This window comes from Lampetra planeri, chromosome 57, assembly GCF_965212315.1.
Source record: "Lampetra planeri chromosome 57, kcLamPlan1.2.h2, whole genome shotgun sequence".
In the NCBI taxonomy this organism is placed as follows: Eukaryota; Metazoa; Chordata; class Hyperoartia; order Petromyzontiformes; family Petromyzontidae; genus Lampetra; species Lampetra planeri.
Genome location: NC_136163.1, coordinates 4,285,026 through 4,302,920, shown reverse-complemented (window position 1 = coordinate 4,302,920; position 17,895 = coordinate 4,285,026). Strand labels below are relative to the sequence as shown.

Genomic DNA, 17,895 nt, shown 5'->3' with positions numbered 1-17,895 from the left:
CCAGCCCCTCCCTCCCCACCCAGCCCCTCCCTCCCCACCCAGCCCCTCCCTCCCCACCCTCCCCTCCCCTCCCCACCCAGCCCCTCCCCCCACCCAGCCCCTCCCTGCACGGACGGACGGACACAATAATCCCCTGTGAGCTGGTGTAACCAGGAGATTCCTACCAGTATAATGATCAGATGCTGTGCATAGCTGTACCAGCCATCTGTAATCGGAATATGCATGGCCGTCGGATGAATCCGATGAGCTCTGAAGCGCTTTGTTCACAGATGTCTAATCAACCTATGCCTGTCAACTACAATGCAGTATGCACAGCACATTCTATGTCATATACCAGCTGCACTGAATTATAATGTCCTTATCCGAGGTCTTCGCTTAACGATTGCTGCGTGTTTCCTCTACATGTGCAAGGCTGCAGTACACAGCTGACATGCAATAGGCTGTATGTCCATCAGCAATGACACGTGTCTTCATCGGATGTGTGGAATAGCATTACAAACATCACTATTATCCCTAATCTGTGCTTTCACATCACAGAGGGCATTAGGCTTGTGTTGTGGACTGTACATGCAGCAGTACACAGCTTCCATACACATCAGCTGATGTCCCTGTGTGTTGTGGACTGTACAAGCAGCAGTACACAGCTTCCACACACATCAGCTGATGTCCCTGTGTGTTGTGGACTGTTCATGCAGCAGTACACAGCTTCCATACACATCAGCTGATGTCCCTGTGTGTTGTGGACTGTACAAGCAGCAGTACACAGCTTCCATACACATCAGCTGATGTCCCTGTGTGTTGTGGACTGTTCATGCAGCAGTACACAGCTTCCACACACATCAGCTGATGTCCCTGTGTGTTGTGGACTGTACAAGCAGCAGTACACAGCTTCCATACACATCAGCTGATGTCCCTGTGTGTTGTGGACTGTTCATGCAGCAGTACACAGCTTCCACACACATCAGCTGATGTCCCTGTGTGTTGTCGACTGTACAAGCAGCAGTACACAGCTTCCACACACATCAGCTGATGTCCCCGTGTTGTGGACTGTACATGCAGCAGTACACAGCTTCCAAACACATCAGCTGATGTCCCCCTGTGTCTATCAACATCGTGGCTTTACCTCCTGTGTCCACACTAAAACTCCTACTGCATCTGATCGCTCAGTCACGAATAATTGTTGCTGTTTTATTTTATTATACGAAAGCTGTGGCTGTCTTTATCGTCTAGAAACCACCACCACCACCTCGCATGCCTGCGCCAGTTATGAATCAGACATTATCCCTTGTGGCCACGGGTTCACATCACCATTGCGTCTATATTGTATTAGCTATGGGTTATTGTTGCTGCTGCTGTTGTTGTATTAATCAACAGCGGTGCTGCTGATGATTGTCCATCAGCCAAAACCCAGAGGTCTGCTGGTCTCGCTTTGTGCGGCGGTTGTGTCAGCTACGCATCGCCGGTTTTATTAAAAAGAAAAGAGATCTCACTTGGTCGTGTGTGTGTCTGTATACGTGTGTGTCTGTATGTATGTGTGTGTATATGTGTCTGTCTGTATGTGTGTGTGTGTCTGTATATGTGTGTGTCTGTATGTGTGTGTGTGATCCGTCTTCTACAAGGGCCGTATGGTGTGTACACAAAGCAGGACTTGTGTTCTGCTCATACACACACATAGCGGTCCTTGTATAAGCTCGCCTTTGCCAACCCCCCACTTACAATAACCAAAACGTGACCAGATTCCAACATAATTCACACCACACACACACACAACTCTGCAACAACGCAAACAAAGTCACAATCACCACCGCGTGTCTGCTTGGCAGCTACGCAAAAAGCACTGTATCATTAACCCACCTACAATTGTTCAACAACAACAAAAATCCACACAACCAGTGTGTAAAAGACGATAATTCAACGAGCTTACCGTGCTTATGACTGTATTAGTTGCAAACCCATGCGGTTAGGGAGTCACACACCACGGAGATTGCGATGATACTGCTGCTGCTGGGATGCCGCCTTCTCGCACACAATGAATGGGGTCAGGATGGCGAATAATTCTGAACCAACCCCACCACCACTTTCTCTCTCGCTTCTCTCTCGCTCTCTCTCCCTTCTCTCCCTCCCTCTTCGACGACTCACTGCCTCTCTTGTTTTATAAATTATTTTCTTTTTTTTATTCAAACGTTCAACTTCCTTCCTTTAGCCGAAGCAGAGCAAGCTGAACCACGCCTCTCGCTCTCGCCCTCCCTCCCCTCCCTCTGAGCCTGGCCTCTCTCTTTTTTGTTCTTTTTTTTAGTCGGCACTTTGCTTCGTTCATCATTTAGTTTTTTTAGTTTTTTTTAGTTTTTTCAATTGCTTTGCTTTATGTGCTCCCCGCTCCCCCTCCTGTTTAAATGAATATTTTAGGTATTTTCCCATTGTGCAACAAAATCAATCTGTGCTACTTTCTTCGTATAGACACAAAACATCAACACGAAGAAGCACGCTCTGCTCCCCCTCCTTCTTACCCCTTCTCTATCTCCACTTGGGGAGACAAAGGCGGTCGGGTGTGGTGCAGGCCATCCCACCCCCTCGTGTACTGTGCCGGCCTTCATAGGTGTTACTCGCTCACAGTACTTGCCCCCCAACCTTCTGTTAAGGCTATCCGGGGGAGTTTTGCCTTTTTCATGGGTCTGTCATGAAAAGGTGAGATTTCAATGCCTGGACATTTGTTTTTGTCTTCTTGGTTCTTTCGGTAAAGTCACGTAGAAGGAAAATAATAAAATTAAAATAATGAAAATTAATTAAAAATAAAACATTTTTATTTTTATTTTATTATTTCCCTTTTACGTGACTTTACCGAAAGAACCAAGAAGATGAATCCCTGCAGTCACGAAAGCTTTAAATCGAAATTAGTTTTTGTGTTTTTGGAAATGTTTGAGTGCAATTTGACCTCACTTTCCCCGTTGAATGTGCCTATTGAGAACACACCAGCCCATAATAATCGAGTCACTATATAACAACAGCACGTACACTAGGAACCCATGACCGAATCATTTGGAATGCTCCCGATCTCGTAAGATCTTGAGAGCTAAGCGGGGTTTTGATTTCGGATAATTGCTTAGATGGGCGATCACCTTGCAAAAAGCAGGTGTCCTCAAGACCACACGATCAGCTGACAACAATCAGTGGCCACGTGACCACACGATCAGCTCAGAAGAGATCAATCAGTGACGGCGTAACCACACGATCAGCTGAGATCAATCAGTGGCCACGTGACCACTATCAGCTGAGAACAATCAATGACGGCGTGACCACACGATCAGCTCAGGGGAGGGTGCAGAAATCGATCAGGTGGGGCGCCCAAATATTTGATTTTAATTAAATGAAAATTTTAGAAACCAACGTGGAACCGTAAATGAAAGAATTTTCACGAAAGATACATTTAAACCGTGTTTTAAATACATGGTGTTGTTGTTTTTTAGACATTGTTGTTGAAAATAAATCTTATGGTGGTTGTCAAAGGGGGGGGGGGGGGGGGAGTTGGTCTCAGCTCGTAGCTTCTGCCTGTCCGTACGCTCGTCACAACACTGAGAACAATCGATTGTAGTCCTGTACTGCTACGCGTCCACGTCTGTGCACCCCACCAACTCCACACTGACAAGCAGGGTGAAGTATGGTCATGTAATTTCGATTTAAAGCTTTCGTGACTGCAGGGATTCATCTTCTTGGTTCTTTCGGTAAAATCGCGTAGAAGGGAAGTAATAAAATAATAAAAATAAAATGGCATTTGGGAGGCCTTGATCCAACAACAGTGGTTTGACAGACAGCTGTATATGCCCACAGGTACAATTGATGACTAATGTCCTCAATAGCGATACGCAGCCATCGAACTTGCACAACACTCGTGGTGCCAAAAAGTGACCTCATGCAGAGCATTGCATTTTGCTTTTTTTGGGATAAACTTTATGGGAGGCTTTTATGGTGGCTCTCAGGGCCGGTTTGGCGCTGCGTATTGGTGAGTGTCACGCCACACAGGAGGTCGTGGGTTCGATCCCGACCCCGACGCCTGCTGTATATTGTAGTTTGCGTGTCTCTCTCTCTCTCCCCGTGGTGAGATGTTAACTACTTCGCGTGGTATACAGGAGGTCGTGGGTTCGATCCCGACCCAAACGCCTGCTGCTGTATATTTGAAGTTTGAAACTCTCTCTCCGAGTGGTCGCGTGGAATTTTCTCCGGGTCCTCAGGTTTTAGAGTATTTGGCTGCAATGAATTCCCACCCCGATAAGCCACTTCGTTGAGCTATCATTTGTGGCCATGTCACTTCTGGGAAAAAAATAGATGTATAGCTCAGTGGACCTTACCTGATCAAATGAAAATAGTTGATGGTTTTTATAGTGAAGTGGCCGAGCAAGAACGCGTTTGCTCGCTTGTCGCAGAAGTTTTTGGTTTGAATCCAGCGGGCCACCCCGGTTATCACTGCGGTGTCACGTATTAACTTTAAAGTAAGCACCGTCTGCTTGATAGGAAGCCATCGTGTGCCAGGTTCCACGGCCCAAATTTGTCAAATTATAAAATAACCAACACATTTCTGGAATGAATTGGGATTAGTCATAACAAGGGATGTTATGGACACATGTGTTGAGTTTTAGTCTGTGCCATATCCGTATGTGCGGTTTAGTCTGTGCAGTGTGGATTTCCCCCTGAATAGAGAAGTCATGCTCGTAGAAGGGTAAGGCAAAATAACCTCTAGAGGGTCTCTCTAAAGCTCCCTTTAGTGGAGGCCCTCTTGCTAGCAGCAGCGAGGGCAAGCAATTGCAGGACTGTGCCTTTGTCTCATACCTATGTTGTTTTTTTTAACCAAAGTATATTACAGGTTTCCACCGCACGCGATACGAGTCTTATTGTTAAGTTAGTTGGCCGCTGCATCATTACGCAACCGTTCTTTTCTTGTGAAATCACGTAACAAATATCGTGTACGAGACCTCGTCCAAGGTTGTAACACTGGACAGACGCCAATAGGTGGGTTATTGTTTCTCGGGCATAGAAAACAACCACTCAGCACAACTTCGCCCATCTCAGACTGCCTCAGAGGAAATGTAAAAGCAAAGGCTTAAGTACAATCATGCGGCGTTCAATTCGCCAAATTCCGTCATGTATCAGAACCTACGCATGGGTTGAACATAAACTATGCAGGGCCTTCTTGTGAAATAGGCACAGTGTCTACGGTGTGCCTAAGGCCTACGAAAACTAAAGGGTCTACAAAACGTGTTTTTTACCATGTTTTTTTTTGTTTGTATGATAATAAAATATAACCAAGATATATTCTTGAATACATATGTTTATGTAGCAAGGATAGGTGCAGCGTATATACTCTACAAAGAGGCAGAGTCACGTCATTGTCAATCGGTTTTTTTTTTTGCACAAGGTGAGAGAAATTAAGCACCGGAGATTAACTTTTCGAGATGTTTTTTTAATTGCTAAATTTAGCAATAACATCTTCAAGGGGTGTTTTTCGCAAAATCAAGCGCGTAACAGCGGTGATAGCAACATGGGCAGTAATACCAACTGTATAAAGTTGTCGCTGAAGGCCTACGAAACATAAGTGCCTAGGGCCTACAAGAACCTTAATACTGGTAGGAACCACCTGGTTCCACCAGCCCACAGGGAATTATTGTGTCCGTCCGTCCGTCGTGCATCCAAAAATGGGAGGGGTGGGGCTGGGTGGGGAGGGTGGGGCTGGGTGGGGGGTGGGAGGGGTGGGGCTGGGTAGCTAGGGGCTGGTCACCCCGTGGTGCCCTTATAAAACTCAACGTTTAACCTACTCACGCCGGCTTGTGCCCGCCCTCACAGTCGGCCATATTTGCGGAATACACCACGCCGCCGTTGACCCTGGCCATTGACCAAGCAACCCAACGTTCCTACCAGCTCCCTCCGCAGGAATGTGTTTAGGTACCGTCCTTATAGTGCTTATAATGTCCCTTAACACAGTCTCGCCAATTAACTCCGATGCCTACTAACTACCCCTACTATTGTACATTCGTAAAACAAACGTGAGTTCAGTTCAAACTCATAAATCATTACCAACAAACACTTAGCTGGATTAAATATAATTGTCTGGCAGTAACGTTGTTGAGTTGCGTCACCTACAATTTCAGTGAATCAAGTGGCATGCTCCGAATTATAATGGGAGACAAAGAGAGACACGTGGAACGATAGTTTCAAGTTCATTTATTAGGTATAGCCCTGTGAGCCATTCGGCTCTTGAATCGGGTGCAACCGCAACAAACAAAAAACAAAAACATGAACAAGAAAACATCTTAAAGTGAATATGTCACTAAGTGCAAAGAGAAAATCCAAGAAAAGACAGCAAAATATTGCAGAATAAGTATAACCAGTAAAAACAAAGTTTTTCACTATAAATCCTTTTTATGCGTGGCGGCTAGAGTCCTCTCGTCCTCTGGCTTGAGATGGCTGCCACCTATGGGTCAGATGATTGCATTGCACCATTAAGCAATTGGTAATTAAATATAATATTTTTGTCCTAAAAAGTGTAACATTTTGGAAAAAAATTTTCACGAACATTAATTGTCACGCACAACGAGTCTGTGTGCAAAATGCCAGCTCGATTGGATCACGAGAAGTGGGTTAAAAAACGACCAAAAGATTTGCACGGTCCTAAGCAAGCAAGCGAACTTAATATAAAGGATTTAAAAAACACCGTACACCAACGCTGTGTGCAAAAATCCCAGTGGGATGCAAGTCAAACAACAACAACAACAACCACAAGACAACTTAGATTGGATGGTGGAGCCAACGTTGAGTCAACGTTGGGCCAACGGATCTCACCACATCCCAACGTTGGCTCAACATCGTACCCGTAATTCTAGATTTGAAGCTTTCGTGACTGCAAGGATTCATATTCTTAGGGTTTTTCGGTAAAGTCACGTAGGTAAACATTTAAATTAATAAAAGTAAAATAAAACAAAATAAAAAATCACGACGTTTCGGAAGCAAGAAGACGGAGGCTTGTGTTGCTTCCGAAACGTCGTGATTTTTTTATTTTGTTTTATTTTACTTTTATTAATTTAAAATTTTACCTACGTGACTTTACCGAAAAAACCTAAGAATATCGTACCCGTAACTGGGATGGACTGTGGTGGCATCGCACGATCGTGGGGGATGACAGCGCGGCGTGGACTTCGTCCAGCAGTCGATAGACATCAACAGCTGATGTTGATGAATAACTGGAGGATTGGGGAGGACCTGCCAATGTCTTAGATCGGATGACTGCGAAGAGCAGTTTTGAGTCATGTTCACCCATTAAGCAATCCATCCGTGGTTGAAACACGTAGCCGTGAGCGCAGTGCCCTCTGTTGAACAAAACAGGGGGCTTTAAATGCCCTCAAATTGCAGGTCATTTGCGTCGTCGTGGTGACCAATACAAAATACATTAGCAGACACTAACCCAGTGATCGTGGGACGTTGGGTCAACGTCAGGCCAACTTCTTCTTGGTTCTTTCGGTAAAGTCACGTAGAAGGGAAATAATAAAATAATAAAAATAAAACATAATAAAATAGAATATTTTATTTTCAATAATAAAAATAAAACATAATAATATAAAATATTGTATTGTTTTATTTTTATTATTTTATTATTTCCCTTCTACGTGACTTTACCGAAAGAACCAAGAAGATGAATCCCTGCAGTCACGAAAGCTTTAAATCGAAATATAATAAATGTTTTCTCCTACAACATCAGAGTGCAGCGCCACATTAAATACGCACTACAATGACAATAGTTTAAAGCGATTTGAAGCATGTTTTATTTTCAAAATGCAAATATGGTTTTGGGGGGGGGGCAGAGCTTTGTGACGTCATATTTGAGGGGGGGGTCTGACTTTTTGTGACGCCGTGTGACTAGGGGTTGGGGGTCAAAAATCGTCCAAAATTGCGTGACGTCATTTATGGACGGCCCCTTTATGTCGACCCAATGAGCATTGCCCACTAATCCCCCAGTCAATCCTCTGTGGGCATTAGCCACGATCCGTTTGTAAATCGTACACCGCATGCGCGCGATCTCCTCCCCCGCCCCCTCTGCCGACGCCTCCGCCAATAAGCGGGGCGCGCCGTGGCCTATCCGCGTAATGAATTCTGAACCGCACCCCGCCGTTGCCGTGGCGACGAAACATAAGCGCGGCCCAGCCCAGAGTCGCGGACTCTGCCTCGACTAGCGGAGCGAGCGCAAATCTGTGGCTCTAAAACGTCTCTAATTTAATATTGTTTAGCCATTTAAGTGTCGAGGGCAGTGCGGAACGGAACGGAGGAGGACGTTTAAAGTCTTGTTCTGAAGAAAAGCCTTAGTTTTGGTGAGGTATTCTATTTCAAATGTCGAAATGTGCTGGGTATAAACGAATATATTGATGCTCGTGGTGTACATCTCCCCGTCCGCTTGTGTTTACATTTAAAATGCTTAATAATAGCGATACTCTATAATGTTTACGATTACAATGTTTAATTTAACCTCGGTAGCGTTCAGTGTACCTTGCGTTATTAAGAGGAGTGCTCTTAATTTTAGAACTTTCGTGACTGCAGGAATTATTATTTGTTTCTTTCGGTTAAGTCACGTCTAAAGATAAAATAATAAATTAAATTAAATAATAGAATACGACGTTTCGATTGCAACACAAGCAATCATCATCAGGTATAATGAAATAGCGACATAGATTTTATGTCGCTATTTCATTATACAACACAAGCAATCATCATCAGGTATAATGAAATAGCGACATAGATTTTATGTCGCTATTTCATTATACCTGATGATGATTGCTTGTGTTGCAATCGAAACGTCGTATTCTATTATTTAATTTAATTTATTATTTTATCTTTAGACGTGACTTAACCGAAAGAAACAAATAATAAGAGGAGTGCTGTTTCATCTTTTAGTTGTAACGAAATCAGAGCGTCGTTCGCACCTGCGATTTAACGAAAATTTTTGTGACATAAATTACATTTACAATTCTACAAAAGTATCATGCGCACACTTTAATGTGTCAAATTAATTTATTGACGTATGTCTCATTTGCTTGTTGAGCCGTTAATTTGAATTCTAAATTCCGACGGATGGGCTCTATCATAGTCCGATTTGACAACGTTAGCAAAGGCCCGGTAATGAAAACTTTGCTTTTTGCGTCTTAAGGTCTTTTAAAGATTTGTATAGTTTCGAGACTCTGTAAGGCTTTGCTGGATAAAGTAAAACGCGCGTTGAGTCAAAGTAATATTATTTTGTGCACTGCTTCGAAATATTATGCACGCTTGAAATTATACTGAGAGGAACGCGTGGTTTCGAGGACACATGCAGGTGAAATACATAATTTGTTATCTTCATGCAGCAGTGGATAGATCATGATTGCAGATGGTAAAGCATGGAGAGATGCATGCTTGGGGCGCCGCGGTGGCTAGGAGATGTTAATTACCTCGCCTGGTACACAGGAGGTCGTGGGTTCAATCCCGACCATGACGCCTGCTGTATATTTGGAGTTTGCGTGTCTCTCTCTCATCATCATCACGGTGGCTATGAGATGTTAACTACCTCGCTCGGTATGCAGGAGGTTCGATCCCGACCCTGACGCCTGCTGTATATTTGTAGTTTGCGTGTTTCTCTCTCTCATCATCATCACGGTGACTAGGAGATGTTAACTACCTCGCCTGGTACACAGGAGGTCGTGGGTTCGATCTCGACCCTGACGCCTGTTGCTGTATATTTGGAGTTTGCGTGTCTCTCTCTCTCATCATCATCACGGTGGCTAGGAGATGTTGACTACCTCGCCTGGTATACAGGAGGTCGTTGGTTCGATCTCGACCCTGACGCCTGTTGCTGTATATTTGGAGTTTGCGTGTCTCTCTCATCATCATCACGGTGACTAGGAGATGTTAACTACCTAGCCTGGTATACAGGAGGTCGTGGGTTCGATCCCGACCCTGACACCTGCTGCTGTATATTTGGAGTGTGTGTGTCTCTCTCATCATCATCACGGTGACTCGGAGATGTTTACTACCTAGCCTGGTATACAGGAGGTCGTGGGTTCGATCTTGACCCTGACGCCTGTTGTATATTTGGAGTTTGCGTGTCTCTCTCTCATCATCATCACGGTGGCTATGAGATGTTAACTAGATGTTAACTACCTCGCCCTATATATAGGAGGTCGTGGGTTCGATGCCGACCTCGGCGCCTGTTGTATATTCGGTGTTTGCGTGTCTCTCTCCGTGGCCGCGTGCATTTCCCCCCCCAGGTCCTCAGGTTTTCCCCGCAATATTTAGAAACATGTAATTATACTATTTAGCTGCTGTCAATTTCCACATGATAAGCCACTTCATAGGGCTATCATTTGTCATTGCCAGGTGGCTTCTGAAAAAGTCCTATACAGCTCAGTGGGCCTTACCTGGTAAAATAAAAATGGACTATGGTTTTTATAGTTTTAATGACACTGACAAGCAGAGGCATGCACCATTCCGAGAGCATATACGGATATACAAGTTAGAGACCTCGTACTGACTGATAAGAAATGTTAAGTGGGCTTGGGTGGTCGAAACTCACAACAGCGTGGCAACCAAAATATGGGAAACCTCGCCCAAGATAACGACGAACACCACGGAGATGGAGTCGTGAAATCAACTCGCATGCAGGCGCTTAGATCGATGGCTTGCTACATCACAGCATGGCGAGCGATCGATAGCAACAGCTTGCAGCCAGCAGTGGATTGATCAGCTGTCAGATGCGCTTCTTTGGCCGTCTGGAACGCTCTTCCTTCCGACATTAGGAAGACACTGGAGCTGTGAACTTTTAAATGATCGAGTTTAAACACTAATTTCCCCTAGAATTGCCGTTTGTGTTTCGGTGTGTTGTCATCGCGCACCTCCGATTAGCACGGTTCGCCGCGTACGGTGCGAAAGAAGTTCTACATACAGTGCTGCGTAACACCTCCGATGAGAATGATGACGTCCGCTGCGTTGCTTGGTTATGGCCCTTTTGGTGGAGGCCAGCTTTGTTTGGTTAGAGGCATGTGCCACTCGGTGTACATCGTTTCCTTAGAAATGTTGGCTCACAAGAGTGCAATGGTTATCCATTATCTGGCTGACTACTCGAATCATTTCTAGAATGGCATGTGTGCAAATTCCCTTCACAGTCTCTCTATGGCTGCTGATTTTGGCCATTTGAACACGTTACATGAAAATCGCAAAACAGCTGAAGTTGACCCATTTATACACGGGTGTGTAATACCCTATAAATAGAGTACGTACTGAATGTTAGTTGTTTGGCAGGCTGCGTGTGGTCGGGTAAAGTGTGCGTGCTGCCACTTTGTCCGAGATGTCTATCTAGCGGGCATAGAAGAGTAGGCCAAATAGGGGCACTCCAATGCTCCCTCTCATGGAGGCCCATCTGCCAGCATTGGCATGAGCAAGCAGTTGTATTGACCTGCCCCTCCTGGAGATCTGTGAGAAAGAGCTTTATACCCCTTCATGATTCCTCCAGTGTAAATAAATATTCTGATTCTGAACTTCCTGGCAGTGTCTTTTTCACTTTTACTGACCCGTATGCTGCTTGTGCTCACTCGCATTGTCCGCATGTTATTAAGAAAGCAAATCAACCAGGTTGTCACAATAACTGAGCTTCTGCTCCCCCTGAAAGTTATCGACAATATCAGTTAATTGTAATAATACTGGTAGGAACCTTCTGGTTACACCAGCCCATAGGGGATTATTGTGTCCGTCTGTCGAGCATCAAAAAATGGGAGGAGTGGGGCTGGGTGGGGAGGGGCTGGGTGGGGAGGGGCTGGGTGGGGAGGGTGGGGCTGGGTGGGGGTGGGGTGGGGCTGGGTGGGGAGGGGCTGGTCACCCCGTGGTGCCCTTATAAAACTCAACGTTTAACCTACTCACGCCGGCTTGTGCCCGCCCTCACAGTCGGGCATATTCGTGGAATACACCATGCCGCCGTTGACCCTGGCCATTGACCGAGCAACCCAACGTTCCTACCAGCTCCCTCCGCAGGACTGTGTTTATTGTACCCATAATGTCATTTTTCAGGAAGGTTTTACTCAATGTGAATACCACTTTTCAGTGGTGCCCTCTGTTTGGACCTTGAGGCAATGGGCCAAAAATGGCTTATCGGTAACTCCCAGGGTGGCATATTCTCACTATTTTTCCTGAAACACTTTATCTCTAGATCACATATATGTATGATAGTAAGGTGACCCTGGTCGCTTTAAAAACAAAACTAGAAATATTTCAAGAAAGAAGGATACCCAAGTATGTTTGATAGAGAATGTCGTTTTGGGGGAGGGGGGGGGGATGTGTTATGAGACATTTACGAAATACATAAAGTGTGCATTTAAAACACGGCACCCACTCTAAGCTTTCTCTGGTTTATTGATACTGCCTATATGTGGATACTATACTACAAGTGCATACTGTTAGCATTTGCCATGTGAGGTGGTACCAACCACAGCTAATTCAGATGTTTAGCCAATTCCCTTATGGAGTGTTTTCTGTGTGGGTGTAAAATGGAGTACAATACCTGCACAAGGGCATACTCTTCAAAGTTCTGCACAGACGGGTTCACGAACCCACTGTTGGACAGCAATCAGGCCATCTCACAACCCTGTGAGTTTTGACGTTTCAACATCTGATCCACCAACCCTTGCCTTCACAGTGCTGGATTATAACTATACGTCACAAATTTCGATTTAAAGCTTTCGTGACTGCAGGGATTCATCTTCATGGTTCTTTCGGTAAAGTCACGTAGAAGGGACATTATAAAATACAAAAAAAACATAATAATATAATATAATAATATAATTCTCAATTTTATTATGTTTTATTTTTATTATTTTATTGTTTCCCTTCTACGTGACTTTACCTATACGTCACAACATTCTACTTGTAAAATATTAACTTGCATTTTTTACATTTGCAATCTGCCACGGGCAGTCTATGACAGAGCCCCCATGAAGAGAATGTAAGCTGAAAGCAATCCTGTTTGTTTTAGCCGTGCTGATAGCTTCACCGTTTGCTCTTATTGAATCAGTGATTGCACCCATTTCCAAATAGGCACCCTTGTTGAGGCTGATTTACAGGACTGCCAACACTACTAAGTACGTCGGATGATTCAATATAAGTAAGTATAACCCGTAAAAACAAAGTTTTTCACTATAAATCCTTTATATGCGTGGCGGCTAGAGTCCTCTCGTCCTCTGGCTTGAGATGGCTGCCACCTATGGGTCAGATGATTGCATTGCACCATTAAGCAATTGGTAATTAAATATAATATTTTTGTCCTAAAAAGTGTAAAATTTTTGGAAAAAAATTTCACGAACATTAATTGTCACGCACAACGAGTCTGTGTGGAAAATGTCAGCTCGATTGGATCATGGGAAGTGGGTTAAAAAATGACCGAAAGATTTGCACGGTCCTAAGCAAGCAAGCGAACTTAATATAAAGGATTTAAAAATCAGTGGCCTTCATGTGAAATGAATTGCATGCAGCACAATCAAAAGAGGGTAGCTCAGAAGAAAATCACAAATCCACACGCTTATGCCAGAGAAACCTAGCCATTGCCTATTCCCTTCTACTGACTGTTGCACAACCAAGGACTGACCCGAAAGGAATTTTAATTGAATAAAGTTAAAATCAAAGTTGTTTTCGTCTTCTTGGTTCTTTCGGTAAAGTCACGTAGAAGGGAAATAATAAAATAATAAAAATGAAACATAATAAAATACAATTCTCACAACGTTTCGGCCACAACGCAAGCAGCCGTCCTGAGGTGAAGAGCAGGGCTGTCGGAAAGACAGCGTCTGAATGAACGTTCATTCGTCGTGAGAATTGTATTTTACAATGTTTTATTTTTATTATTTTATTATTTCCCTTCTACGTGACTTTTCCCGAAGAACCAAGAAGATGAATCTCTGCAGTCACGAAAGCTTTAAATCGAAATTCAAAGTTGTTTTTTTCCACACTCATGCGATCAATAGGTGGTGCTCAGCTTCATTGGCGGTGGCCACATTCCTGCAGTAGGGAGCCAATTCCTTCCATAGAACAAACACCGTCAGCCTCCCGTGGAAACACTGCCAAAAACTGTAATCGTCCAAACATTTTTACACGACATCAGTTTAGGTAACAATCAATCAATAGCTATCTCATTGCTCGTGGTGGCACTCACATAATTCAACGAAGATTCCAAACCCAAAATAAATTGAGTGATCATCTTGGTTCTTTCGGTAAAGTCACGTAGAAGGGAAGTAATACGTGACTTTACCGAAAGAACCAAGAAGATGAATCCCTGCAGTCACGAAAGCTTTAAATCGTTGCGCGCCACCAGTGGCGCAGCTTTCGAGTGTGCAGGCGGTGCAGCTGCACTGGGGCTCCCGTGGTGCTGGAGTTGGCCCTATCGGCAGATATGAAAATGGGGTGATGGCAGACAGGAGTTGACCCTTTTGATTCTTTGCGCCAGGGGTCCATACCACAACCACAGCACGCCACTTTTCTTTCGCGAATATATTTGTTTCACAGACTGCGTGATACAAAGTTTGAAGCCTTGTCAATGAGAACATGTATTGGAAAGCCGGGAGCTGGAATTGACATTGCAAATCGGCTATATCTGTTTATATGTGTTTATTTTGAACTTCTTTGGCACCGTACGTAGCCAACCGTGCTCATCGAAGGTGTGGAGGCAGTTTGTTAATTACAGGAGCACATTTCAACTGCCGCATTGTTCCGGAAGTTTTTAAACATAAATATTTTTTTCATCATCGGATCGCATTTTCATAAAAAAAAGTTTATTTCATCACTCCATCTCCGCGGTCTAGGTCTACTCCTCAGGCACGTTCTTCCCTTAGCGACCGCTCTGTCATTATTCTGGACCACTGGCCATCATCCCTTCCAGTAACTTCTCATGCCCAAGCCCACTTACTTTTGTAACAGTTTGAAATGTCTATTGCCTACATATATTCTCTATTCCGCGTCCCTCTTTCTGTCGAGCAACGCAATTCCAAGTGCGCACCTCTCCACACTTCTTTGGACACTTTCCATTCTTTGCACACGATGCGTTTTATTTGTTAATGTCCACGTTTCGGATCCATTTTGTGACACGTGATGTAGCAGGCAGTATGAAGTCATAGTAATAGGTTTTTACCCTTTCAACTGGTACAAAAACTGACACCTTTATACAAGGCATCATGTTTGCAATAACCACAACACAAGTAGTCAAAATGCAAACAAAAAGAAACAACTCTGATGATGGTCAAAATGCAAACAAAAAGAAACAACTCTGATAATGGTCAAAATGCAAACAAAAAGAAACAACTCTGATAATGATCATATCATTATCAGAGTTGTTTCTTTTTGTTAGCATTTTGACTGCTTGTGTTGCGGTTATTGCAAACATGATGCCTTGTATAAAGGTGTCAGTTTTTGTACCAGTTGAAAGGGTAAAACCTATTACTATATTTTGCCACTGGTAAAAGAGGTCTCATAGTGTGAGTACGAAATCACGTCTGCAATTCCCCCTCTTAGTATTCTGGTGCTTGGGCCCCCTTAGGTGCAGTTGCACGGCCCGTACACTCCATATCTGCGCCACTGGTGGTGTATATCTATAGAAAAAAAAATCACCTAATTTCCTATGTCTACAAAAGATCACCCTGTAGTTAAAGAATACTTCCGAGAACAAAGATATTGTTTTATTTGATTATTCATTTTTGTTTTTCTTGAGTAAGAGTTTCATATTTATCACATTGGTATTTTAAATTAAATATTTAAAGAAAATTTCCCTAAAAAGTGGAAAATTTTTGAATTTTTTTTCACGAAAATAAATTGTCACGCACAACGAGTCTGTGTGCAAAATGTTAGCTCGATTGGATCACGGGAAGTGAGTTAAAAAACGACCGACAGATTTGCACGGTCGTAAGCGCGCAAGCAAGCAAGCGAGCGAATTTAATATAAAGGATTTAAAAACGTTATGAAATACGCCAAAGCAGTTGTACACGCGCGACTCTTAATCCCTCGTTTTATTCGACCTTTTTCTGAAGACGCCCGCTCGAAGATGGCGTCGCCGGGAATTGCGTCGTCCACCCCGGCGCGCGACCGTGGCGGCGCCTCCCGCACTCCCTCGCCGGCCTCCCGGCGCTCGCGAACTCGCGACGCCAGCCGCAGGGGCGGCCGCGGGACCCGAGGAGGTCGCGGCGATAACGACGGCAACGACGACGCCGCCTCCTCGTACCGCACGGACAAGTACGACGAGGACGACGACGACTGGTCCTCGGAGGTTTCCCGCCGGCGCTCGCCATCGCAGTCGCCGACGCTCACGCAGTCGCCGACGCTCACGCCGTCGCCGAGCCCTCTGCCCAGGCGGAAGGCGACGAGGCCGGCGCCGGTGGCCAAGCGGGGCCCGGTCGCGGGCAAGTACGGCTCTCCTGGTAACGGCACATCGCGGGCGCTGCACAGACGCGACGCAGATTCGAGGATGGTTTCGATTTGGCAATAGCGGTGCTTGTAAGAGTTTGCAGTGGCGATGGGGGTTCCGGAGGTGATAATAATTCCATGGACTGATCACATCCACTGTGCGCGAATAAGGAATAAGCACGTTGTACAAAAATACAAAGACAAAGATACACCGTATAGCCTTAACAGACTGTTGGGGCAAGTGCTGTTAGCGAGCACCGATGAAGGCCGGGACGGTACACGAGGGGGTGGGTGGCCAGCACCACGCCTGGCCAGCTTTGTCTCCCGAGTGGCGATGTTGACGCACTGCACCAGGTACTCATTTGAGGCTGAATCGACCTATGGGAAGCCCAGGATCCGGTTCAGATAATCGTCACTGGTGTTGACTGGCCACCACAGTCACCACGGCCACCACCATCACGACCGCCACCATCACGACCACCACCAACCACAACCATCACCATCACTAGTCGACTTAGGCGAAGCCCAGGTACGCTTCAGATAATCGTTACTGGTGTTGACCATGAGCGGGAATCGAACCCAGGTCACCGGGTTCATAGCGCAGCTCGCTACACCACCGCTCTCCATATTTTACACACACAGATAGACACAATTCGATTTACGTCATCATCAGCATCACTAAATGATGTGTACTGTCAAAAAGAGTTATCCTGGGCAGGGATTAAAACATTTGGAATATATATTGAACCAAGTGTATTGCACTTTAAAGGGACCATGTCTAATCTTGATTTGAAGCTTTCGTGACTGCAGAAATCCATAATGTTTGGTTCTTTCGGTAAAGTCACGTAGGTAGAAAAATAAAACAAAATAAAAGTAATATATTATGACGTTTCGATCGCAACACAAGCGATCGTCCTCGGGCGGAACAAATAATCCAGCAGTGTGACTGCTGAACCAGTGAGAGAGCTGTTACAACGAGGTTATATATGTGGTGATGGGCAAGCAAGCAGGGTCTGAGCTGGAAAGGAATTCCATCCACGGACACAAGCACGTCAGTTGTGTTGTAACACCACTCTCGCTGGTTCAGCAGTCCCACTGCCGGATTATTTTTTCCGCCCGAGGACGATCGCTTGTGTTGCGATCGAAACGTCGTGATTTGTTATTTTTATTTTGTTTTATTTTTCTACCTACACGACTTTACCGAAAGAACCAAAGATTAGGGACCACGTCTATCACAATTTCATCAAGGCACGCTCAACTTTGAACGTTGTAACCTGAGTTAAATTCCCGGCCATGGCGGACGTCGTGGCGAAGTATGGTCAAACGACCCCCATGGGGAGGTCTTCATCACAAGCAGTGGACTGATAAAGCGTTATCAAGGCCACTCATTGCTTTCTGTGTCCATACCACAGAATTTTCCCTGTAGCCCTCGTGTTGTAGTAGCTTAGCAGTTTTGTCTCT

At 44.8% G+C, this 17,895-nt stretch overlaps 2 protein-coding genes across 2 annotated transcripts in view; one reads left to right on the top strand and one right to left on the bottom strand.

Annotated features, from left to right (window-relative positions):
* The window catches only part of LOC144735886 (adapter SH3BGRL-like), a 41,063-nt gene extending 38,840 nt beyond the window's left edge, over positions 1-2,223 (bottom strand). Inside the window, exon 1 of the mRNA XM_078618455.1 lies at positions 1,925-2,223. The gene's annotated coding sequence lies outside the window, so the exon portion shown is untranslated. The remainder of the gene's footprint in view (positions 1-1,924) is intronic.
* A 5,981-nt stretch (positions 2,224-8,204) lies between these two features.
* Positions 8,205-17,895, top strand: part of LOC144735802 (lebercilin-like) — a 32,820-nt gene continuing 23,129 nt past the window's right edge. The window contains exons 1-2 of the mRNA XM_078618322.1: positions 8,205-8,348; positions 16,062-16,448. Of these exons, the coding sequence (XP_078474448.1) occupies positions 16,076-16,448 (373 nt within the window). The 5' untranslated portion in view covers positions 8,205-8,348; positions 16,062-16,075. The remainder of the gene's footprint in view (positions 8,349-16,061; positions 16,449-17,895) is intronic.